Source organism: Rissa tridactyla, chromosome Z (genome assembly GCF_028500815.1).
Source record: "Rissa tridactyla isolate bRisTri1 chromosome Z, bRisTri1.patW.cur.20221130, whole genome shotgun sequence".
NCBI classification, from domain to species: domain Eukaryota; kingdom Metazoa; phylum Chordata; class Aves; order Charadriiformes; family Laridae; genus Rissa; species Rissa tridactyla.
In genome coordinates, this window is record NC_071497.1 from 35,245,500 (window position 1) to 35,271,716 (window position 26,217).

Here is a 26,217-nt window from a genome sequence, read left to right on the forward strand (position 1 = left end):
GCGATTTTTCACCAGAGCCAGTCATGATGTGCCTGCTGATTTCTTTTTGTCTTGTTCTGCTCTGGAGAATGTTTTACCTGACAAAGTGTACTTTTAAAGTGGGAAAATGTAGATTGCACCAGCTTAACCGCTGGAATTATCCTTCTGTATGTTTTCAGTAAGAAAGCTGAAGACAGTTCCAAAGAATAATTTGCCCCCATTGCAAAATGAGGCCTGTCAAAATCACCTGCTTTCCTTCTTTGGTATCTGAACTGTCTCCCTTGACCACACTGGTCTCTTTCTTTTTCTAACATGATGCAATGCTTTTATGCTGAACATAACAACTAATGATTTGTCCCTGAGCAAGTAAAATGAAGCTTAGCTGTGTGCAACTGGCCACCAATATCACAAATTCTGGATCCAGAGATATATTTGATGTCATCACAAATCAGCTTTTTACATTTTTGTTTTAAGAACCCAACTTATTCTCACTAAAATATAGTTAGGTGCCTGTGTTTCTTTCAAAGGAATGTTGTTCTGCCCTTCTTAAGGAAAACGAATTCCTAATAGCAAAACATATTTAAAATTCTATAATCACCCGTTGACATCAAACCTCATCAGTGTTTTTGACAAATGAAAAAGATTACTTATCCATTTAAATAATATCCATGTTTCTCCTTGATTCTGTTACCATTCTATTTGCATATCGGAAGCCATACTTGATTTCCAAGTGTAGTCTGGTAGGAGTTTCACAGGAAAGCATTGCAAAAAGTATATGAAATCACTTTTTTTTTTTTTATTGGCTGTGATTCCATTTTAAAATAACATCATACCATTTACCCACATCATGCAGGAAAAAGTAGCAGGCAGATAACAAATGAAATTCACATTCACAAAGTCTCTACTATAAATCATCTTCTGATTGCTTAGAGAGTACTGCATGCATCTGAAAGAAAGCTGGGGAGCATTTCTACTAGAAAATGCATGGCTAAGTTGAATTTTTCTTTCTGTGTATGAGAGAGAAAGAGAGAAAACAAGCAATTTTGCAATGACAGTACTGAAACATTTTACTAATTCAGTGCATGAAGAAACAATTATCCTGATAACATATATTCAGAACAGATACAGACAACTTTCAGATACATAAGACATTACGTTGAGGTCACAACAGCTAGTTTCTAACAATGCTTATTCTAGCACAGTAAGCTTTCCAAAAAGATGTATTCAGCAGCATTGGTATGGTCTTTCATGATGAAAGAGGGGGGCTGGGAGGGACCTAAGCCAATGTATGGTACTAGAAACATAGACAGAGGAACTCCAAAGTGAATTAGCACATGATCTTATATTTTGTTTTATTTATTTTAAACACAAGAATAGCATTCATAATTAATATTGCAGTCTGATTTCATATGGCTTTCTCTAAATATAAATGTGACTTCACTAGGTCAATGGCAAACTAAATCATTTACCTTCCAAATGTGGAGGCCCTTTGACTTTTTTTTTTTTTTTAGTAACCAATAAGGTCTTGGAGCTGTGAAGGAAAATGGCTGAAGTGTCTAGCCACCAACCTTTCTGTGTAAATAAAAAACTAGTTAAAAAAACAAAAGACCTCATTTACCTGAGATTGAACAGAGCAGTGATGCAAATAAAACAATAGCATGGAAAGACAAAGAGATATTCAGAATCCAAACAATGAACCATGTTTCTCTTTGGTCTTGTTTAAGTGCTTCAGCACCTGCTCTGGTGCTGAGGGGGAAAGTGTCTGAGACATTGCTTCTCATATCCATACATGAGCCAAAGATGTCTGTCCTATGTTGCCAGTTCAGAGTAGGAAGGGAAATGGGTGGGCAGAAGGTAGGGAAGAGTGCCTGCTCTCGACCTCTGTTCAGCATGGCTTAGGCACTTCAGGGACAGTGGAACGACTTGAGGAGAGGTCCAGAACTCAAGTGAGGTGCCAGAACAAGTTATGTGAGGCAAAACCTGTACAGTACCTATGGTAGATCTTCTGCCATGTCTCTTTATAGAAAGAAAAGGAAAATTAAAATGGGAACTACCAGTTCACATCTGGCCAAACTCTCTGCTGTCCATGGAGGGAGGGCCGCTGTGGGTGTGGAAAGCTGAGGTACAGAAGTGATGACATGGCTGGGCTGGGAAGCTCCCACAATGAAAACGACTTGACAAACATTATTTAATGTTTCCCTTTCCCTCCTGCTCTGTGACCCTGGCATGAGGCCTAACAAACTCAGCACAGAGTACTTATGGCCCTCTTCAGGGTTTGGATCCAGATGTTCACACAGCTCAGGAGCTCAGCTCACAAAAGGAGTATTTTTAATGCTCTGAGCCCAGGGATAGCACTATCTGCTAATGAAATTAGAGCACAGGCCACACAAGATCCTGACTTAGACCAGTCATTCAGTGGCACAGCTGCAGAGGCACAGTTAGAAAAAATAATACCGAACGTTCTTCCCTTCTCTCTCTTCTCCCTTTTCCTCATCTTCCCCACACGCGGGCACACACATGCACATCAAGCTGACAGAGAGACTGTGAAAATAAACAAACAATTGGCAGTAACATTCTGCGAGGCAGAAAATTCTGATTCTCTGTCAGGAACAGTATTTGGCTGCATGAGGAACTGGATCCATGGTGAGGGCTAGAGAAAGGTCCACAGGCAAGTGGTAAAGAAAGACCAAAGCAAACTTGAATGACCTCATTCTTTAATTGTTTGTTTGGTTTTTTTTCACAGTTCTCCAGCACAAGGCCAGGGGAAAATATGAATGGATGTGTTTCATTTAGCAAGGGCATATTTCTTCCTGTTCTGCTGGTTCTACTTATGTATTAGGGGATGCAGGCCACAGAGATTAGGCAGAGCATTTCAGAAGCATTGAGGTCGGTATTTCAGTGTGATCTGGGCTAGAAGATTTTGCTAGCAATGAGTGGCTGAAGCAAAGAGCCAGCCTCTGCCTTTTAGCTTTCAGGGGTGCTGGATTTTCTACAGCATCAAACCCGCTGCTGCCTTTGTGACAGGAGAGTTTTCAATTCTTTGAGCTCCAGTTAAATAGGCTCACAGTACCAGCTGCTGAATTTGCATGGGGTGAATAGGACACTCTGCCTAGAAAATGGTCAATTGCTCAACACTTCTATGCTAAACGCAAGCATTGATTCAGAAACAGAGAGTGCCCTGGGTTATTAAAGTCTTAGCGGGGAGACATTCATGCTTTAAATGAAAGTTAGGGCAAAAAAACACTGATACCATTTGAAAGAGTGAAACCTGCCTTCTCTTTCCTCTGAGGAGCCCTTGGCAGCTTGTACTTAAACGAACATGTCTTGTTTGTAGATCCAGCCTGAAATAACTTGTATCTAGCTGGTCTGACTTGTCCATCCGTCAAACTTCTTCAGCCTCCGCCTTGGATTTCATAGAAACTTATGGTTGAAGTTATTTGTGAAGAAGCAAGGACTATTATAGCTTAATAAGAATAGGGTGAGGAGGGAAAAATAAATATAGTTCTTCTCTTTCATAATATTTTTTCCCTATTATGAGAGATGCTACTAAAAGTCACAGGATTCACAAGCTCACTGTCTTAACCATGGTGCAGATTTCTTCTGCTTACCTGAAAAGATGATAAATATCTTTTAAAATTTCTTATTCAGGAAAGTACTGAGATATTTGCCTAAACTCTTTTCAACTGAACAACTGCATCTAAGAAGTTCCATTGAAGTAAAATGCTTAATTTAGGTACATAATGAAGTGTCTGAGATTGCTTTCCTTTTTGTTGTCAGTAGAAAGCATGTATTTGCTTCCAAATCTCTTCCATGTACTTAGGACACCTTTCTTGTTCCCGTGACAGGGACAAGCACTAGTAGTTCTGCCAAACAAACCCTGATTCTCTTACAAGATTGTGAGACTGAGACTGCATGATGTTCTCACATCAACTACAGAGACTTAGCCAAATGCAAAAACTCCAGTATCAGCTCTTCAGATGACAAACCAGCCACCTGATCATGAGCGTTTGTGTTCAAAATAAGTCTGTCTATGTATGACAGTCTATGTATCTACTAGCAAGTCAACATCTCCAGTAGAATTTGGCTTACCTTATGCAGCTACTCAACACCTACAGTGCTGTATTGAGAAGCCCTCTGTACCTGTGTCTGGGAAAGGCAACAAAGACAATGGTCAGAGAGAGATTTCCTTCCAGCCTGCTAACATCAAGGGGTGCCACACACTGTTTTAATATTAATTAGCTCCTGCACAGCACTGGAGAATTATCCTTACTTTATGCAGAGCCTGAAACCTAAATTGTACAGCTGGAGAAGCTGGGCAGGGCAAAAAAGTAAGTGACCTTCCCAAGGCAATGCACTAATTTAGCATGATACTTAGCAGGCATGCTCAGGATTTCTGAATCTCCAGGGCTATGGCTAACATTCATGCCACCACACTCCCCCATACACTGCAGGAAGGGGTGGGCAGGACACAGCCGCAACAATATACTGGAAACCAAATATCCATCCTGCAAGCACTGCTGGGAATGGGATAGTTGAATATGGCACTTGGCAGAAACAGAAAGGTTAGTCAATCAGAATGGTCTATGTCCTTAGTCATTCACTTCAAAGGCATTGGGGAGGTCCTCTACCAGAGCACCATGCACTCTCCTGTGCTTTCAGCTCTTGTATGGCAACTGTCTGACCAAATCTTATCTTTCAAGATAAGTGTATGGCTAATTCCCAAAGTAACATGACTCTTGCTTAGATTCTGAGGCATTTAACATCTACCAGCATCTGAGGGAAGATGACTCACTCCTTCCACAGTTCTGAGTGATATCAGCTGTGTAAGTCACACGTGATTTACCTTCCAAACGATCTCTTATTTATGCCAGTGATGGAATTAAAACAGAAAAGCTCTGCTTCCATGGGAGAACTGAGATACCCCTTCCAAGGGCAGATGTGCTCACAAAAATTGGCTAATGTGAGCCAATCAACAAGAACATTAATAAAAATGACTAATAATTATTATCAAATAATAATAAAAAGAGAATCAAAGAAAATTAAAGAGGCCACTGTTCACATTTAGTGAACACTTCTTCCTGGTTTCAATGGAAATGCACGTGAGGTTGTTCCTTTTCTATGCTTAATGTACAGTTGCTTTATTTAACATACATAGTACTATGGCTTATAATAAAATTTGTGTAGTCTGCAGCTTTTTAATCTTTACATCCATTCAGAGGCATCTACTGGATGTGACTATGTACAAAAAAGGAATGGATGAGTCTTGGGGTGGAGGGAAGGGAAAGAGGCAGTCAGAAGGGAATGGGAAGCGAAGGGAGTCCTAGTGAGCAGTAGAGGGCAGAGGTGGGGAGGGCTGCATGATGGATGGCAAGATTGTAAATCCCCATTGGGCAAAAGAGAAATCCTTTGCAGTACTGTTTATGCCCATCTAACAGTCTGCAGCTATCACTTCTTGAACATGTCCTGCAGGGGCCCTGGTAGGTATTTGATGACTGTGTCTAGAATGCTCTCTTCCTCCTCCTCCTCCTCATCCCCACAGCCAGGAGGGATCGCCTTCTTTGGGCGCGTCAGACTCCCTTCAGCATTAGCTTCCAGTGCGGCCTGGGCCTCTGCTTCCTTTTCTTCCTTCTTCTTTATCCCATACTGCAGGGGAAAGATAACACATTGTCAGTCACACTGAACATGACTGATGAAGCCAGCCATCACATACGGTGCCTCATATTCTGTAGTATGAACATCACTGTTAATATTCTGCTTTTGCTCTTTTACATAGACAACCAAATTATCAATCCTAACATCTCGCCACCAAGTAAAGCTCAGGGGATGGACAGCTCTCACAAGAGAAGATGGCCAAATGCTCAGATCATTCAGAAACACGCAGGAGAGTGAATCTGGGACTATACAGCTGTGCGCTTAGCAAAGACAATATAAGTTCTGTGTTTAGTAAAGTCTTGGGGTGGTATTTTACCGGTGTTGATCCTCCTTTTTTGTGTTAACACGTCTGATGCTCAAGTCCATCATCCACAAAGATTTTGAAATTTCATCTGCAGCATTTTAGAGTAAAGGTTTATGGAAGTGGCAAAACCAGGAAAAAAATAATTATCCACAAAAGAAAGCAAACAGGACAGGGCAGACAGGCAGACGGCAGTGAAAATGACAGTTTTAGATATTCTCATGCAGGACATAACCTACACAACCTATTATAGAATTACAGAATCATAGAATTGTTAGGGTTGGAAGGGACTTTAAAGATCATCTAGTTCCAACCCCCCTGCCACAGGCCGGGACACCTCCCACCAGGTCAGGTTGCTCAGAGCCCCATCCAGCCTGGCCTTAAAAACTTCCAGGGATGGGGCTTCCACCACCTCTCTGGGCAACCTGTTCCAGTGTCTCACCACCCTAATGGTGAAGAACTTCTTCCTAACATCCAGTCTGAATTGACCCATCTCTAATTTTAATCCATTCCCTCTAGTTCTATCATTACCTGACATCCTAAAAAGTCCCTCACCAGCTTTCTTGTAGGCCCCCTTAAGATACTGGTAAGCCACTATGAGGTCTCCTCGGAGCCTTCTTTTCTCCAGACTGAACAAGCCCAACTATCTCAGTCTGTCCTCATAGGAGAGGTGCTCCAGCCCTCTGATCATCCTCATGGCCCTTCTCTGTTCTTGTGATATAAGTGGGACAGAAAGATCTCTTTGTGAAATAAACCTTCATAAGAAACTTTGTCTGTATTTGCACACTGAACTTTGCACTTCTCGGGGCAAAGCTGACTCATACTGTCTGAAGAGAAACATTCTTAAGCCTATGGATACCCGATATTTGCTACTCTCATTAAGAACTAAAGGTATGCTACTAAGACTTTACATGAGTAACCAGAATCTCACTTTATGATTTTATATTCAAAATGCTATATTTAATTGAGAAGTAAAGATATGCCTGAGTGAATCAGACTAGGGAGAGAAGTGCTGTAGTATCACAGCTCCCACAGTGACTAGGACTTTCTTTCCAACTGCTGGTTTGAAGGTGTGTTCAAGAAAAACCATTTCTGCACCACCAACCCTCATCATTTCTCAGCTTCCATACTTTTCTCTAATTCTCAGGTTTTGCTGCTATTTCCATAAATGTTTGCACAGAAATTTTGGAGATTACTATGACAGATGATTAAAAAAAAAAATCAACTCAAATTGTCAGATGCAAACCTACAGCAACAAGGATACCTGCAAGCTACCCTTTTTATTACTGAATCATAGAATGGTTTAGGTTGGAAGGGACATTTAAAGGTTGCCTAGTCCAACCACCCTGCAATGAGCAGAGATGTCTTCAACTAGATCAGGTTGCTTAGACACCTGCTCTGTTTATTCAGACCAATTTCAATTTCCCAGACTGTTTCCACTTTTTCTGACAATAGATGGAGGTTAAACTTTCTTGGTTTTGTGATCATCAATGCAGACTCAGGAGGTGTCCCATTTCTCAGTGCCCAGCTGTGTTTCAAAGGGTCCAGCTGAGTGTTTCAAGGATGCTGCAGATCCCTAGGCTCACAGCTCCCAGCCTGGCAGGAACATTCTTCTGCTCAGTCATTTCCCCTTCTAACCAGCCACCTTTATAGCTGCTCACACCTGCCTGTTCCTGCCCTATCAGATCCTCAGCCACCAGTGACCTCACAAGCGCCTGCACAATTACTTACAATTATTTCACTTCAGCTACTCAAGGGAGGTGTTTGACCTTTGTGAGGAAAAGGAAAGGCATTCAGATTTGCTGTAGCACCTATCAGCTTCAAAATTATTGCTCTGTAAAAGCCATTCCTTTACTTATGCATAAATTTTAATTAGAGTACCAAATGGAATTAAGATTGCTCTCAGTACATCAGAACCATAAAGTAACTAACCCAAATGGATGCAAAAGCCAGCAAAACATTTCGCATGACAAGCCTGAAAAGAACTTTGAAAAGAAAATTAGATATGATTTCAAAAACATCAAAGAATTATGTTGTACAAAGTACTCTGTATTTTCTAGTATCAGTAGTATAGTACTGCTGAATAGAAATGAAATGTATGCTCTTTTCATTTTTACTGTTAAGAGTAGACCAAAATGTTTACCAGTAAAGCAAAAAATGCATTGCTACAGTCATGACTTTGTGATTTCAAAGGGTTGTTGGGTTTCACAAGAAACTCCTAAACATTTCTGAGCAAAGGCAGTATTTTTGCTTCCTTTCTCCATCATCATCAAGATTTAGGATGACAGCCTGCAAGGCTGAAACCAATAACTTCAAAACCCCCTAGTTCTCTAAACCAATTCTTTCAAACCAAAATATTCATTTAAGGACATTTGTCATGATTTCTATACCTGGTGGATGCCAGTCACACAGATTTCATGGGAGAGACATTCAAGACAAATGATATCTCCATTCACATGTGAGGCAAAGGAAGCATTTGATCAACTCGTAGTTACAGGGCTGAACACCACAAAGAAGATCCAACATAGGACCAGTAACCACGGCAGGGGGGATGACATACACTGCTATGCTGTGGACAGTCTGTACGGCTGGCTGATACTCATTCTCCCTCTCAAGGCACAGGTAGATGTCTCTAGGTGATTCCCAATGTAGTTTATCTACAGACTTTGCCTCCCTTTGCCAGCTAGAGGAGAAGAGCTGTAGTGTATACAACACAAATTATAGTAACAGACAGGTCTCCTGCATGCTTTCAAATCCTCCACCTCAAAACAAATATCATCTCACAGCAGGTTGATGTTCTAGCTCATGAACTTGATGAACACCCATGCCACAGGGAACTGTGGAACAAAAACAACCATTCAAGTGCTACTGTGTGCTAGGACAGAGATTATATGAAAAGATTGAATATATGAAATGCTCAAAGATTATATGAAGGTATTAGCACTGTACCTGTCAGTCTGTGCTGACATATTTCCTTAGGTCCCTTGCCACCATATAGTTAATAATGTAGAATTATGGACATAATCCAGTAAGATACTGAAACTTTTTAAGTATGTGAACCACCTTGCTGCTCACAAAGTCATTACTATTCCATCACATAAGGATTGTTTTCACCGGGTCATATGTTGTAAAATACTGGAGCACTCAAGTCCTCAGTCATCAGGTATAAAGAGTAGGAAAAAAATACCATGGTCCTTGGTTTACCCCACATTCACTGACTGCATGTCAGGAAAAGACCAGACTAACAATGCTGCCGCCAACTTCCTCCCCATGTCTTTCTTTCCTTATTCCTTCTGCTTTCCAGAAGAAGCCAAAGTGCGTGCATGAACTAGAAACACGGTGAAAATTCGATCTCACTCTAATGGCAGTAAGTGTGTCAAGGAATAGGGGCACTATTGAGCCAAGGTGGACCTGCAGCTAAAATCTCGACCAACCACAAATATAGTTACCATTTCTTATGACAAGCTAACCATTGCTTACTAAAAATGAACATATCTATCTAGGCCACAGAATGAATAAAGCAGTAACATCACAGTTAAGACACTTGCAGCAGGAACTGCTTATCTCTGGGTCAGTTATGGAATTAACTCTCCAGGAAGACAGCTGCAATCAAGGTGCAAGTGAGCAGTTATCTTTGGATCATATTTGGAACTGATTCCTTAGGAACAACAAGTGATTTATCTGGAGAAACTAAGGAAATACAGAAGGAGTTTTGTCAGGCATACGAAGACAACTCAAAGACTACATGGTGGGACCAGCAGAAGATTATCAATCAGTGCTGCAGAGGACCCTGGAGTCTGAGAATAAACTGCTGCCAAAATTAATATCTTTCCCACTGATATGCTAGGAAGGGTGCCCCTGGGACTCCCATACTCTGGATAGAGATTCAAAAGACCTGTTGGTGATGGTCTTCCTGACCTTAGCAGGTTGGGTTAACCATAACAAAACAACCATAACGTTATGCTACTAATATTTACCACAATTTTATGCTGCTAAGATTCTTATAGTTATTCACACAATTACATCTGCTATTGGCATGGTTGAACTATCATATTTTACAGTCTCTGTATACTATTAAACATCACTATGTATATACTTTGTATAGTCACAGCTTCTTTCATCACTACATATTTTCTGTGCACACTTTTCTTCCCTCCTAATACCTGCATAAGAAAGAAAGGTGCTTTTGGTATCACACACCTGTCCTGCAGTCCAGACTTGCAGTGTCAGCTACTGTGAGTGTAAAGAAGATAAATAAAGCCATGTTTCAGTCCTTGGAGCAGAGGAGATGTTCCCTTGGCTAGTTTGAGGTATTCACATGTCTGACTAACACAAGGTTCAGCTGACTCAGGGTGTGTGTGCGAAGCCTACAGCAGGCAGTGGGATGCAAGTAAATGTTGTAACACCTTGCTAAGATAAACCCACGCAGATCTGCATAGCAGGAATTTTTTAATGGTACAGCTGGACCTGTCCGGACAGCACTTTTCGTGGCTGTTAGCAGCTGGCAACCAAGTCTCCTGCACCGTGGCCACATCTGGGTGATTGGAATCTGGAGGTATACACACAGGAACCCTGCAACACAGCTGTGTACCACCCATGGTGCTAGGAATTGTCCATGGCTGGTTGTTTTCGCTGTAGCCAGCTGGCAACGTTGTTATTCTTTCACTCAGGAAACAATTCTTCCTCCTAAGGTGCTCTGAGACCCTGAAATTGGTCTTCGATCTTCATCACAAGAAATAACACTGCTTATCAGCTAACACTGAGTTTTAGTTTTTGGGAAAAGGTTGGCATATGAATAAAGCTGGTAACATTTTTCTTCAGTGATTTTCCCCTCAGTAGTTTTGTGTAGCTGCAGGTGTTACTGACTCTGTGTCTAAACAGATGTGGCAGATACAGCCATCTCTGGAATTACTATTTTATTTACCATCTGAGCTTTTAAAAGCTACTGAGAGATTTCAATGCCTGTTCCTTATCTTGCTTCATACACAAATTAGGGGAGACCTTATCTCTTCTTACACAGCCCTATCTATTAAGTTTAATTCACATTCCAACCCACAACACAATAAACGAAGAACAAAATTATCAGCCAGACTTGAAAGCATACAGTTACAGAAGACACTGAGAGGGCAACTTGCCCACCCTTCCACCTCAAGGGTTAACTTCACCTGAACCACTCTTTTTTTTAGAGACCTCAGCTGGTGAAGAACTCTCACCTGCTCTGGAACTTAACTACCCTTTACAATTAAAATACTTCTCATACCTAACCTGGTTCATTCTAAAATGCTTTTTTTAAAATAAAAAAATCTGGAAAATTGAAAGGACACAGCTACTGCAAGAAGATTTATGTTTAATCTGTCCTTTTGGGCTTCATTCATTATGTGTGCTAAGTTATTTTTTTCTTTTCCATTACCCAAGAGAGCACCAGCCCACTTAAGATCTTCTCATCATTACCTCATGGAACCTTCTGCTAGGACTATATAAAGGACTGAAACAAATTGAGAGCAATAGGTAGGGTCTAACACTGAACTTTAGCTCCACAACTGTGAGATTCTGGGGTACAGAAAAAGACTTCGTGTGTATTTCATTTACACAAGCCTGAAATCTTTCTACATGATTTCTTTGGTCTCTCTATGAATGAACAGGCTGCCATGTGTATCTTTGGCTTTAAGTTTCAGGTGAAGATGAGGCAGTTTTCAGTCAGAGGCTTAGGAAAGTATGTACCATTGTGATAGACTATGGTCTGGTTTTGTCTTTTTACTGATGCTACAGTATTACTTGCAGATCTCCCTGTGGGGTGAGAGCGCTGCTTAGTGTGTTTATGTGGCAATGGAAACAACAGACTTCTCTTCCCCTATGACTGTTCCCTCCAAGCCCCTCAGCTGGGGATGTTGCACAAAGAGAGAAGGGTTTTCCTAGAGGAGATGACAGAAACCCAGAGCCCTGAGTACTCTGTTCCAGCACACAGAGCTTGACGTGATGTGGATCTTGCCAGCATGTGCACTGGCTCTTCTTCCACCTCAACATTCTGGATCTCTTGTTTTCATTTGTGTGTGAAATTTGGCTCCTTTTTGTTTGGTTGGGTTTTTTTATTTTTGTTGGTCTACTTCTCTTTCTGATTATCCCCTTTTATCTCCAGCTTGATGCCCAAGGAGTTGCTATGGAGAGTGGGAGAGGATTAGTCCCCAGAAAAGGAGGACACTGTCTTTGCCCCTCAATTTATCCATCTAAGTCTAAGCTCTGCCATACACTGTTAGAATTACCCAGTCTGCTCAGGCAGCTCAACCATGCTGACCGTGGATAATCTCTGTGCTTTGTGAGGAGTCATAAACAAAGAATCACAGCCTGACAACATTCTTCACCAGGTGCGGTGAAGAATGAAAGGTAAGAGAGAGACTGCTGGGTGTTTCAGTCCCTGCCATTCCCTGGGCAAGTGGGGTGGGGATGGAGGTGGTGTGTGTCTGAGTGTCCTCGTTACCACATGCTGCTGCATAGCTCTTCTGACCAGGACCCTGTCACTGTGTTAGTGGAAGAGGGCTGATTAATAATGGAAAAAAACAAGGCAAAGTCTGGAAACTGCAGTCCTAAATTACATTATTCAATTGTGTCTGAGCCAAACAGGACCACAACTCAGGAGAGAGGTGGCAAAAAGAAAGGAGGACAATAAAACTTTGGGAAGGAGACGTTTCAGGTGCAAAGGCAGAGCTATGGATATATGAGCAGTTTCTGCTTCTTGCCTCATCTTTCCTGGAGCAGACCTTCCCAAGCCATCTTCTTGGGGGCCACCAGAGTTCTTCAGCCAGCTTTCCTGCTGGGATTATTTGACCTGGCTTCTGTCATTTGAGTCCTTCACCTTATCCAAGGCTCCATCTCCCCACAGGAAGAACCACATCTCTTCCCTGTGGCTGCATATGCCTTGCTCCTCTCTGCTAGCTCAGGCTTTCAGCTCTGTAAAAATCACAGCAGCTCTTCATTTCATCACTGGTCTTGGTTCAGGTCTTCCAGTATGCATTTCAGCCTCATTCCCTGTTTCAATCAGGGAGTACATGGCAGGTTCCCATGGTAGGTACACAGGAGCCTGAAGGTTTCCACTTGCACCACAAGCACAGATGCAGATGTGGATTTCACAGGTCTCATCTGATCTTCATCTGCCTCCTATCAACATCTTCTGATGACACTGGGGGAATCTGACAGTCACTTCCTTCTCCCTCCCAGCAGCATTGCTGTCTGAGAACCACACATGTGTTTTCAGCTCTGATTAGCTGCAGGATTGCACCACATTCCTATGGGAACACCCATTGCCAGCAGCATCTAAGAGTAAAACAGCCCAAATCAACAGATATGAAAGTTGCTTTACTGATGCACCACAATGGAGACAGTAGAAGACCAAGCATTGCAGAGGACGGTGAGAATTTGCTGCAAACTCAGATTGAGGGGAATCTTTCCATTGGTCTCAATGGAGGGAGGAACAGACATATATCATTAAAAGAGAGAGATGTGAAGTGTGTTTTAGCTTGATCCTCTATGGATGCTGACTCTAAGCTGAAGCAAACTGGCCATTCTGCTCACTGTTCAACTGCCTGGACTATGCTAGGCTGTCCCAGTCAAAATGCTTATTTCCCCTTACTAAATTCAGGTCGTGTGAACTACAATTTGTGAACAAATTTACTCCTCTTTGAGAAAGAGCAGGCATAGGTATCACATATCATGATTTTTTCAGAATACTCAGCAAAAAACATGTTTTCTTTTTCTCTGTGTTTGCAAATAACTTAATTTACTTCCTCTTGTGTACACAGCATCCATATTAAAACAATGCCTTACTGCATAATGGTCAGCCACAGTGAGAGGGAATGAGGTTTAGAAAGTTCCAGGATTGGAGGTACTTAAATTACTGCTGAATAGCAAAGACTTCCATCTTGTAATCAGAGAAGAAATCTCCAGAGTAAGCAGAGAATATCTGACTCATGAAGAAGAGCACAGGATCAGAGACTCCAAAATATTGATTTTAGGTACCTGGAGGGTTGACTGAAATCACCACACTGACTCATAACCACAGGGGCCAAGATAAGTACTGTACATGTTGTACTGCTAAGCCTGTTAGATCCTTTGGAAAATCTCTCCCCCAGAACCCAACTTTCAGCTTCAATTAGAAAAATCTGGGTCATTTCTATTCTTCAAAGCAGCTGAGACAGGATAAGAAGAAAGAAAAGTTACGTATTCCACACTAACGTTACAGTTTAATTGCTTACAGGTTGCAGTGAAAATTTAGTTTGGCTCCATGATCACCAGGATGTGGTCAAGCTGCAGAAGGTTCCCATCAGAACAGAGGCATTTTCCAGTGATGAAGAGCAGGTGTGCTCCTAGCCAAGAGGGATATGATTTCTTGTGTTTACAATATCTGCATTTAGTTTTTTACAAGGAAAACTTCCCAGAAGCCAATGGCAGGGACCCTGGACATGCACGAATGCAATTGCTGGCATAAATTTAGAAGAATTCATGTTATGACTCTGTATCCAACAGCATAAATAAATCCCTTAGACATACCTGTGTTTATGTGTGCACTTTGCAAGATCAGAACATGGAGCATAAGCTGATGGTCCTCCTTCCTGCCTCTTGCAATATTTTTGCTTTACCAAGTGAAAGCCTTCCTTTTAGTACAAGGCTGGTAAAATTAATTCCCCAGTATGCTGCAGCAATTTAGATTCAGCATAACCATTTATTTTCTATAGCCTCTGTTTGCCATCTGTTAAAAGCTCTTTTTCCTTCTTCTTCTTTTATTTTTTTTTCTCCATTATTTAATCTTATTTTGAAAGCTGTAGTCCAGCCAGTGTAGGTCTGGGCTTGTGCTTCTACAAAAACCTAGTACAAGTGTTCCAGTAGATGAGGAGTGGTTCACTGCAGGATGTGGAGTCAGATTTGGTTTAGGGTGCAAAGCATGGTAAAGACACAGATAACTGCCAAAACAAATATTGTTTGTCCTCCCCAGGGGGATAGGGAACTCATTGACTGCTCGTGAGGCTTAGAAATTATTATCATCCTGCATTGCTAGGTTTGTGCTTCCTAGTGTTCATCATTTCATTGCCTTATTGGTCACAAGCACTTTGTCAGACTGGAGGTTGAAGCCAGCTGAAATTCAGAGGCTGAACCCTAAATGGCTGATTCATTTAAAGTTCAGTTCTTGGTAGATGAACATGTGAGCTCTCTGCATCTGATCCCTTTGCAAATCTCTGGGAGGCCACTAAACATAGATTTTTTTTAAAAAAAACCCAAATGTTTCTGAGTGTGAGTTTTGTTTCTAGCATGTTGCATTCATTGCTCTGTGCATGTGTCAGCTCTTGCTATTATGAACTTTAGGTTGTCCTTTGCATTTTGTAGCACACTAAAAAGTGCTCTTGAACGTGTAGAAGTGAGTTACCAGCAAAGAAATGTGGCAGGGAACAGAGCTCATCACTGCAGATGAAGAACAAATTAGAAAGCATTCTGGAAGCGATATTGTACAAGATTGAAAGTATGCTCCTGCTAAATTTATGTTCCCTGCTGTAGTTCAGCATTGTGAGGGACAGTTGCATTCAATTATACTCTTCTATTAGATAGCAGATTTGAGGGAAATGAAAAAGATTAAATAATATCTAAACTCAGACAAGAGATCATAAACATAGCTTAATCGTTATACAAGCAAAAAAAAAAAAATATTCCACAATATTAGAAGGGAACCAACTAACATTCCAAGATATAACAGAAGCACTCATATTACCACTGCTCAGAATCCTGGGGACTAGTCTGGAAGGAAAATAGTCCCCTAAACTGACATTTAGGTATGCATCTGCATTTTTTCCCCAACTTACTATGTCACCTCTATGGGAGAGAATTCATTTCTTCTTGGTGGATAGAGAAATTAAGTAAGATTTACTCCTCCAAAGGGACTGCAGTCTGCTCTGAAACACAGTCATTGCTTATAATGGTGCCACACTGAAATATAACAAGTTGCTTCCACACCATTCTCAGAAGGTTATTCTGTCCTCAGTAACTCCCCTGCATTCGTAGGATGAGTTTGACAGGACATTAAGCTCCCTCAAACTTTTCACTAATCATTTTTTTCCCTTCAGTAACATACACCAATGTTTTCAATGCTGACTTTGCTGACAGCAATAGACAATGTAATTCTGCTATAGTAAGAGCTCAGGAAAGATTAGTTAGGTGTTTGTCTTTAGTCCTTGCTGTGAGACTATTTAATTTCTGTCATCAACTCCTTAGGGATTCTTCTGTGCGGAATAAATCTTGCCGTACCATTGTGGCTAGGATCTAATTAGCAAACCCACCCTGACAGTGTATCTGTGGAGACTAAGACATTGCCACAAGCTCAGAGCCAAGACTCAGTAAAATCAAAGGTAGTTAATCTATTAGTTTCAGACCTTTGACATACGTTTCCCTCTGAAGTACAAAAAGTACTTCTCAATCCCATTAGCCAGTAACAGAGAGGAGAACTCTGACATCAAAATGCTTTAAAAATGTGAAGAACGTTTTGACACCCAAAAAGAGCAAGTAAGAAAGTATGAGTGGTTATTCACATACTGTAGCCCTTTACAGGGACATGAAAAAATGAAGGGCAAGTCATTCATCTTTCTCTAGTCCTTTTTGATCTGGCATACTGGCCTCTCTCTTTCGTAATTCTAGGTAGTTTTCTCTCTCCCCGAGATGCTGTGGAAGTCAAGTTTGTAATGAACGAAAGTTGGTAAGGGAAAATAGCTGGTGGATCTTAACAATCCAACTGAATAGCATTAATGGTGTTACAGTGCTAGAGGGAACCACCCTGTCTCTGTAGTGCTGTAAGGTTGGGTTGCTATTACAAATTTGGACAACTGCTGTCACCTGTGAACAGCTGCTGCATAATAAAGCTCCCACCTGCAACAGCCTGCAACTAGCTTGGGCTGATAGCTCAAAACCCACACTAGAGATGAGGTGCATGTTTCACGTTTCTTCCAGGTGGAATTGGTTGTTGACCTTTTCTCCTTTCTGTTGACTGGCCATGGTCAGAGAGCAGATGTTTAGCATGGTCAGTAATATGTGATCAGGTGCAGATCCCATGAAGCTCAAAATGCGCATCAAACTAAGAGCTGTACAGCTAAAGGGAGAGAAAAATCTTGTATGGAAGAGATTACTGACTCTACTGTATATTTCCCATAGACGTGCCTTTGTTTTATGGCAACAAGACAAAGGAGTTTCATGTCACTCCTACCAGCTTCTATTTACTAAAGTAAGAAAAGGAGCCTTTTCAAGGGAGGAGAGTTACTATAATCATTTTCAAAGGTTCTTTAGCTCTCGTTTGCAATTTTTCTTGCCCATTCCATATATGCAGGACCTCATAGCAATTTGCACAGGAGGGAATGGAACAGCTGAAATGTTAGCCTCTTGATGCTTGGGTGGAGGCACGTATCCTCCATAGAGAGATTCAGGGCAAGAGTCACAGGCCGATTTTCTTTCTGCCTCTTCATCTGGATTGGGTGCTTTTTTCTGACACAGCAATGAATGGGATCTTTTGCAGTGGCGTGTTGGCTTTTGGTGTGTCCATTTCAAAAAGTAGCGGGTTTACGTACTCACTTAAGGGATAAGTGTTACTAGCCATGCTCATGTTACCCTCCTCAAGCTAGGCAAATGAAGGCTAGATCTCATTTTTATATCATCTGAGCACCTTGGCATTATTATTGAGATTTCCAGTACTCTTGGGTAGGGTGGGGAAGGGTGAGAGAAAGATCTTACAATCACACAAAAATTGAGCCTTGGATGACATGAAGTGACAGGGAGTGTTGCAAGGAAACACATCAGTAACTGAGCCTGCACATACATGTGACTGTGCACAGAAAAAACAAGTTCAAATAATCATGCTGTTCCATGCCCCCAACCATTATTTAGTTCCTTCCCGTAATTTTGCCTTTATAAAGTATCTGTTCATGCCTAACAAAACCATGAAGCAATGGGAATGCTATCACTGCAGAAATTTCCGTCTCTTCAGGCTATTAATGAACAGTTATTCTTCAAATACAAAAAGAGTATTTAAAAAGAACAACTAAGAACACACTTCGCTGAAACACGCATGAGCTTTTTTGGATCATCTGGGTGGTGTTTTTGGCCAAAGCCTCAGCACATTTCAGTAAAGGTCCTAGTTAGCCAAATTGCTGGTAAAACCTGGAAACTTTTCCTCTAATGGCTTTTGCTGAGAAGCAGGGAGAAAAGCCCTTTCAAATTTCATCGTTGGCTAACACAAAATAAGTCTTGTGCTAGTGGAATTGTCTCTTTTACTAACAGTAGAGTACTTCAAAAAATAATTACTGTGCAAGTGCACACACAGAAGAAGCTAGCACAAATGCAGAAAACAGAAAGTCTAATACTGGCTGAAGGAATATTGCTGCCTCTGAGAAGCACTGGAAAGAAAGGGCTCTCTGTGTGGAACCAACTCAGCCCAACTTAGAACAAGGACAGGACAAGCAAAAAGGGCAAGTAGAAACGTTGCTCTGTGTCTGGGCTGGCTGGGTTGCAGGACTGAAAGGAGATGGTATGTCATGCCCACTGATGGGCTGCTCCTGGCACTATGTCAACATGTCAAGCAGGTATATTACTCTGTGATTACCCTTCAGATCTTGCTTAGCAGATGCTGAGTTGTGTGAGTTCTGGCAATTGTAGCTCTTGACCTGCTGTGCTTTGAGGGTGGAAGTCTTCCGTTTGCAGGATTTCTGCCAAAGGGGCTTGTAGAGTGTGGGAGGATAGGAAGTTTGCACATTGGCAAAAAAATTGTGTGCAGATCTTTAAGCTGGGCACAAGCTTCTAATTCTGGAGTTCTTTCAAGGAGAGTGGGAAACTTGGTATGCATTTTCGTGCTGATAGAAAATTTCCCTTTTATTTATATATTCATACATTTGGGCATCCTTACTGGTAACAGCTTGCCTGTCACTTTCCCAATGTGGCAGGTTCCTCAGCCCCAGTCCCTGCACTTGTTTAACTTGATCCTCTCTCTAGAAAGAAACCAGCCCCTCCCACAGCTGTGTCAGGAGAAAAAAAAATGGGAGCCTTAGAGAAACACAGTCTCTGATTGTCTGAAGACAGAACACCTCACTTACAGCGTGATAGTAGCTTCCCTAAAAGCACCCGCTTGCTCTTTAGATTACCCATCAATATTCCATCACTGTCCTGCTTCACAGCACAGCAAGCCCGAGGATGCTGTGTTATTATTCAGTAATGTAGTGTGGAAATGCTATTTGCCTGGCTGTTCAGGCTTGTGTTTGGAAAATTACTTTTCTGGGGTGCTAACTTCATCAGCCTTTATCAGAGAGGGTGTGGGACTCCCAAGAGAAGAAGGTGCCAGCTCATGCTGGAGGAGGGACAGCAACACTGCAGACAAGGAAGAAGGAGGAAGCAGGAAGCTGCTTTGTTTCAATTAATTCAAGTAGAAGACATTAACAATATTTTTTTCCATTTTGCCCAGTGACTTTTTCTACAGGCATATCATCTGGAAAGCAAATTCAAAACAAAAACCAAAACTCCAGACACTTGAGCAATTGCCCTCTGCACCATGCTTTAAAAACATGGGGCACAAGGGGCACAAGCACAAAGGACCCTGGGAAGCCACACTGTATGGGGTTTTTGTGTCCAGGTGCTGGCAGCAGGGGTCTACAGGGGTGGCCTCTGTGAGAGGCCCTGTGCCAGATACAGACAGTTCCAGCTCCAGATAGAGACATGGACTGCAAACCAGTAGCTGGTTTATGGTCATGATTAAGAGGAATTAAGCTGACTATTTGGCAAGATGTTCTCCCATTTTGGGCACTGCTCCCCACAAAGGCTTTTCAATGAATCCGATAATAGAAGAAGAGGCTCCCCATGAGCACCTTGCTCAGTTTGACAGCTACAAGTTAAGCATCTGTTATGAGCTTTTCTAGTCGGTGGGTAGAGACATACATTTTGGACAGCAATATAGGCACCTAGGATATCATCCTTTGAGTATGCATTTCTCCCTATTGAGTGCTGAGCACGAATCGACCTCTAGCTCAGGTGGAGACGATGAACAGTTTGACAGGTAAAGCTTGATAAGGTAAACCCACTTAATGAACCTGGTTATCCCTAAAATGATAGCAAAATTGCTATCAAATTGCTAGCAAAATTAATTTCCCTCTCACTCTGAACCTTGTAGGCACCCATTGCGAAGTTCTTTAATTTTTTTAAGTAGATACTTAATTAGTCATTCTCATTCTGACCCATTCAGTAAAATTAGAAAGCAGCAAGTTTCCACTCCCCTTTTCTCCGTTTCTCTCTCTCAACCCCCCTTCCCTTAGGTGTAATCAATTCCTTCTGCAGAAATGCAAACAGCCTGGGAGTACATTTGCGTTCTGCTTATGAAAGCTGGCAATAGCTGTGAGATTCACCGTAGCATGTCCCAGCTATTGCCAATGAATATTATGTCACACACGATCATTTCACAGCTAACAGCTAGCACAAACAAAAAAGAGTCTTTTAAAATGAAGGCCAAACTACCTTCATTTAATGCGCATTGAATATACTTCTTGGCTCACACATAGATTTAATTTAGATGTAGTTTCAGGATAGTCTTCTTGCAATTCTTACATATAGGGGGTGGGATCCACATATATGGGCCAGGACGCACATCTATGGCATGGGGACCCACATATAGGGCCTGGGGACCCACATATAGGAGGTGGGAACAACCATATGGGGGGCCAGACCCACATATAGGAATCAGGACCCACATCTATGGGGCAAGAGGCACCCAGGTGTCTGGGATCTCCCCTCAACCCCCCACTCCAAAAGGGATGCAGGAGTTCAGGAATGGGCCCCAACACCCCCCCCTATGGGGCTGGGACCCACATCTGTGGGGCTGGAACCCCCACTTGGGGGGTGGGGCCTTACCTGTGGGGACAGGTGGGGGAGGGGAGGGGAGGGGAGGGGAGGAGAGGAGCGGAGCGTCACAGTGCAAAATGAGTAGCAGGAATGTAATGGTACAGCAGAACTGTAATACTGTGTTAGATCAAGGGTGCAGTTAGCCGGTCAGAAGTTGCTGCTTTGAGAAGGATTGTGAGAATTAGGGCAATATTAAGTGATCCTGCCTCTGGCATCAACTACTTTCAACCATCAGCACTTTCGGGACATCATGAAACCAAGCTTGTATTCAGGCTGTCACATTTCTCTCTCTTCCATGGATGGATGTAATGATTCTACTTTTTTAATCCTATATTTTTCCAATTCTGTTGAAAGACCAGACATGGTGCTTGAAAACAGATGCAACCTGCAAATAGAGCACTGCAACACACCTGAAACTGTGACAAGGATTTCATAGTGCCTGCAAAACCCTACATCCCTACTCCTTCTCTGATGAGTTGCTAGCGTGATTTGGCAAATCCCAGCCTTACTGGGCATCTCTGTGAGAATTTCTTAAGATGGATGCAAGTGTTGTGCATTTTCCTGAGCTTCTCACCAGCACCACACTTTGGGTGCTCTTTCAGTCACAGCTAGAGACTGAACTACTGCATTCAGATTAAACTCCAGAGAACATGGAAGTGAGTGTTGTGGGCGGATGAGACTGCTCTTTAGTCTGAAGGACCACTTGTTCACTAAAAAAGTTATTACTCAACCAAACGTAGCAGAGTTACATACTCTGCTAATTGTTTATTATATATATTTAAAGACTTATTCATACAGCTAAATGGAAACCAGAAGTCTACCCTTATTCAGACTCAGCAAAGAAGTTTATGTCCTGGAGGACATGCCTGCTAACTGACTTCTCTTGTTCAAAGCGGTAGTGCAGAGTTGGGACAGGGAATGTTTTTGTGCACGATCTTCCCATTCTGTGTGTTTTCAATTTTCTAGGCTTTTTAAAAAATCAGAGCGATTCTTCAATCTTAGTGAAATCAGTTTTTTAAAATCCCTTGTTTGGCTTCTGTGTCTCTTTTCCAGAAAAAACTGAGATGAGCTATGAATGCTTTTCCAGTGTGTACATGTCATGAATATTGGTAGTTTACAATTGGCAAACAAAAAGCTCAGAAACATGTCAGCTCTTTGTTTTGTTTTGGAAGTGTATAGTTAGAGAATTTAAACAATATCTTGACACTGCATGAAATACGTAACAGATGAACATAAAATGTATCCTATATTTTACTATGCTGGTCTTTATGATTGAGTTAAACATCATAATGAGATCTTACCGAGCTTACTTACACTGGTCTGAAGACAGAGATCAGAGCTGACTTTTTAATTTTCCATTCTGTGAATGTACCAGAGGTACTTCTTTCTAATTGCCATGTTTACCCCATCTGGGTTAACAACATTCATGCCTTTTACCAATTTACATTTTATAAGTTTTATAAAGGCTCTGCGGATGTATTTTATTTATTGTTATATTTCTTCATATAAGATTGTATTTTCATCTGTGATTTCAAGATAACTTAATGCTCCTAAAAATAAGAATCCATTCCAATTAACAGTAATGCAAGTCTCTCAATGATTTCTCTGAGCAGAGGATCAGGTTTGGGACCATCTTACTTCTTCTCCTTATGTCTATTAAATTGAATAAATTTTACAAATACTACTCTGCTAATCACTTCAGAGCATTTGCACAGGGGAGTCTGTTTTGCCTAGCCTGCCAAGGTTTAAAGTACATGAGTGCTCTGCTTTTCTCCACACCACATGAACAGTGTCTCAATCAGATTTCTTTTCTTCTTACAGTGTTGGAAATCAGTGGGATTGCCTTCTCATGCTGAAAAGCCATACAGTTAAGCAGATACAGGAATTCAAGGAATGTGGATCTTTTTCAGCTTTGCCACTAAATTGCTGTGACATCCTGATGATGTCACTTAACCCATTTTGCCTCCTTGTTCCTCTGCTGTCCTGAGCTCTTTATGAGCAGCTATTTAGACTTTCTCTTGCCTCACAGAAGTCAATGGTAGTTTTGCTACTGGCTTCAACAAAATCTCAGACTCATACTTTTGCTGTTTTGGAAGAAACTCTCCATGTTTGATTTTCTTCTCCCTCACTGAAATTGGTCTTTATTTAAAAAAAAAAAAAAAAAGCTGTACTGCATAAAAATGAGTTCCAAGCAGAGGCTGAATTCATCTGTTTTACTAAAATTAAGACATTCCACTTACAGTGGTCTTTTCATTCGCTTTCAACAATAAGTCCTCATTTGAAGAGCTATTTCATTATTAAAGAAAAAAAATTCCTGAGATAGGGCTGTTTCATAAGGCCAGGAACATTTGGTTCTTCTGTTGCTAGTTGAAATCTCTTTCAAATTGATGTATTTTCTTCAAAGGTCTTCAACATCAGTGTTTTCAGTAACATTTTCTTGTCTGGCAATCGGTTGATGGGACTTTCAGAGCTATCCACAGCACATGTTATTTTTGCTTAACGGTGATTTTGCTTTAGGGCTATAATGCTCCATTGACCAAAACAGAGATATACTTGTTGTTTAGCCCCCATCACGCAGCTGCTCACTCACCCCCACTGGCCCCAACAAGGGAGAAGAGGGAGGAAAGGAGGGGAAAGGAAAAAAATTGTGGGTTGAGATAAAGACAGTTTAATAGAACAGTAGCAGAAAAAGAAAAATAACACTAATAATAAAAATAATAACAATAATAATAACAATAACACCAGACACTCTCACCACCTCATGAATTGGCACCATTGCGGATTTCCGCCCCCTGGCTAACCTCCGTTTAAGTAATGAGCATGACATCTGTGGTATGGAATGTTTCATTGGCCATGCCGTTATTCTGTCTTTTCTTCTATGGGAAGCTGAAAAAAAGTCCTTGAACAATGTAAAAATCACTTAGGAACAACTAAAACCCATAGGCATTATTGACATCCATCCCTTTTACGGCAACCACTGGAAAGAGAAGTTAATTCCCAGCTGAAACCAGGACAACACTTTAGGATCTCAGCATAAATTTGTCTAAAATTCATCCTGCAGCTGTCTGTTCCTCTGGGAGAAGGGAAGAGTTTGGTCCAGGAAGGTTGTAAGCTTTTGCCCCCTTCAGTCTCCTCTCTTCTGTTAGGAAGCTAGAAAGAAAGCAACCTGAAATCCATTCAGATTTCAGATAACTTGGTGATTCAATTCTGGCAACATCAATGGCTTAGGGGTAGCTAAGTGAAGTGGAGTCATTAGCAAGCAGAGCTGTGCTCCTGTGCAAAGCACAATTAGGTGTTTCGTTCTTGCCTTTAATAGTCTGAGAGAATGCAAAGAAATTTCCAATTGTACATAACAAACTTTTATAATCAAATGCTTCTTTTCCCCCTTTTCTTTCTTTTTTTTTTTTTTAAAATAATTTATTATTTTAATAAGGTGAGTAAAGCTGCAATTTTTGGAACGGATCTGCCCTTATTTACATCAGTGAACTATGGGCTGAAATGAACTCTGCCCACAGCATTATTATTGTCACATGATGATTCAAACGAATTTTTCAGGGGATGTTATTTCTTGCTCTTAACCTGGCCAGCAGAAAATGAAATGGATTTTCTGTTCTTTTTATACATAACTGTCTTTATCTCCTTAATAAAAACTTTCACTATGTCTAGGGCCAAGCACTAATGATTCACAAGACTTAGGAGCTACCTATTTGAGAAGGATTCTGTTTGTAAAATTTTTATCTATTTAATATGTATTTAAGACTAATGATTCAGAAGTGACATTGTACCAAGCCTAAGAGTGTCCTGTTATATTATGAACCAAATTTCTAACTGCACACAAGAATCAATTCTGTCTTCTGACCTCACATGGTCAAATGCAGGCTCACTGATATTATTTTATCTGTATTTCTTTTTCTGATGTATCCACCTAACTGGCCTGACCTCTGGTACATACAGTGTGAGTGATCTAAGTCTACTCTTTTAATGTCTGACGTTAAAAGCATTATCTTTGTCTGTGAACAACTTTTTGAAATTTTCATCTCATATGCATTGCTTCTGTACCAATAATTTTTTTTTAGCATTATTAATAGTTCTGCAGAATTCATTTAATAAAAGATCAATATTATTGGAAGTATTCTCTCTTGGTTCTTTTTAAAAAAAAATATAATTTTATTGCCTCTAGTTCTGCCAGTTCTAAACTTCTGCTTCTGCTCTTTTTCTTCCTTTATAAATTCTTGTACATTTTACCATTTTGACTGTATTATTCTTCCACAATTTCTTCAGTCCAGTGTGTTTTCTATTTTGAATGCTAACTTTTGTTCCCTCCAAGATTATCAGGATTTTTTCTATAATGTGCACCTGACAAAATTTCTTCACCAGTTGCAAATTATTAATTATTTTTTCCTGGTTAAATACAATCTTCTAGCTGCTTTAGTCCATTATTGTTTTGAACTTTCTGAAGCCACACATCAGAAGTACCAAATAGTTAGTACCTGCTTATTTAAACTTAGCTTTGCAAATATATTCAGGCCATGATGGGTTGCATCCGAGAATCATCCACCCTTAAGTATTGAGATTGATTCCTACTTATCTGTGAAGATGAGGTCTAATATAGAATTCTCCTGTAAAAGCAACACCTCTTCAGCTAGGAAGAATATTTCCAAGGATGCCTTTAGTACTGGCAGCAACAACTACGCAGCATACTTCATTTCAGTAGAAGTCCCCCATGATAAATAAGATTTTTTCTACACTTTCTAGGTAAGTATTTTAGATCCTTGAAGAGCTGGCTGTGCGGTTCTGTGTTGCAACATAGTTAGCCATACCAGACCCCAATTTACAGCCCATCTTGTACGCGAAGCATGAGAGTATCTGTTCAGAAGTATTTGGGATCATTTGCCTCAGAGCTGCCTCAGAAAGCACAGGCAGCTCACCATGTCACAGGAAGGGTGGGTAATTCAGCGCATGGTGCCAGGGAAGGGCTGACCAGCATTTAACCTTACAAGCTCTCCACCTGCTAGTGGAGAACATTTCTGTTGCTAGACAGTCTAGATCACAGGCACAGCAAGTTGGTGGCATGTTGTCCAAGCTGCTTCCTTGGAGCAGACCAGTGTGGACATCTGTATGTACAGAGCCCCAGACAGGAGCCAAGCAGGGTGGAAATACTCTGGCTAATCAGGGACAAAGCTCTTTGGCAGAGCACTGTTTTTACATTAGTTTATAAGCACTATTACTGTTTCTGTACAGAGCACAAAGGACAGACAGGAAGTGCTCGCTAGAAGCCAGGAGACTGCAGAGGCATGGAAGCAGCTTATGCTCCTAACTTAACACGGAGTAAAGCAGACCATAGTATCATGCCCATGGTCTCAGGATTGTAAGGCTGAGATGTA

The 26,217-nt window shown here is 41.2% G+C and overlaps 1 protein-coding gene across 2 annotated transcripts in view; it reads right to left on the bottom strand.

The window, feature by feature from the left end:
* Positions 1-837: 837 nt before the first annotated feature.
* The window catches only part of CPLX1 (complexin 1), a 107,293-nt gene continuing 81,913 nt past the window's right edge, over positions 838-26,217 (bottom strand). For both annotated transcript variants that reach the window (XM_054187017.1, XM_054187018.1), the window contains exon 4: positions 838-5,622. In XM_054187017.1, the coding sequence (XP_054042992.1) occupies positions 5,425-5,622 (198 nt within the window). In that variant the 3' untranslated portion in view covers positions 838-5,424. The remainder of the gene's footprint in view (positions 5,623-26,217) is intronic.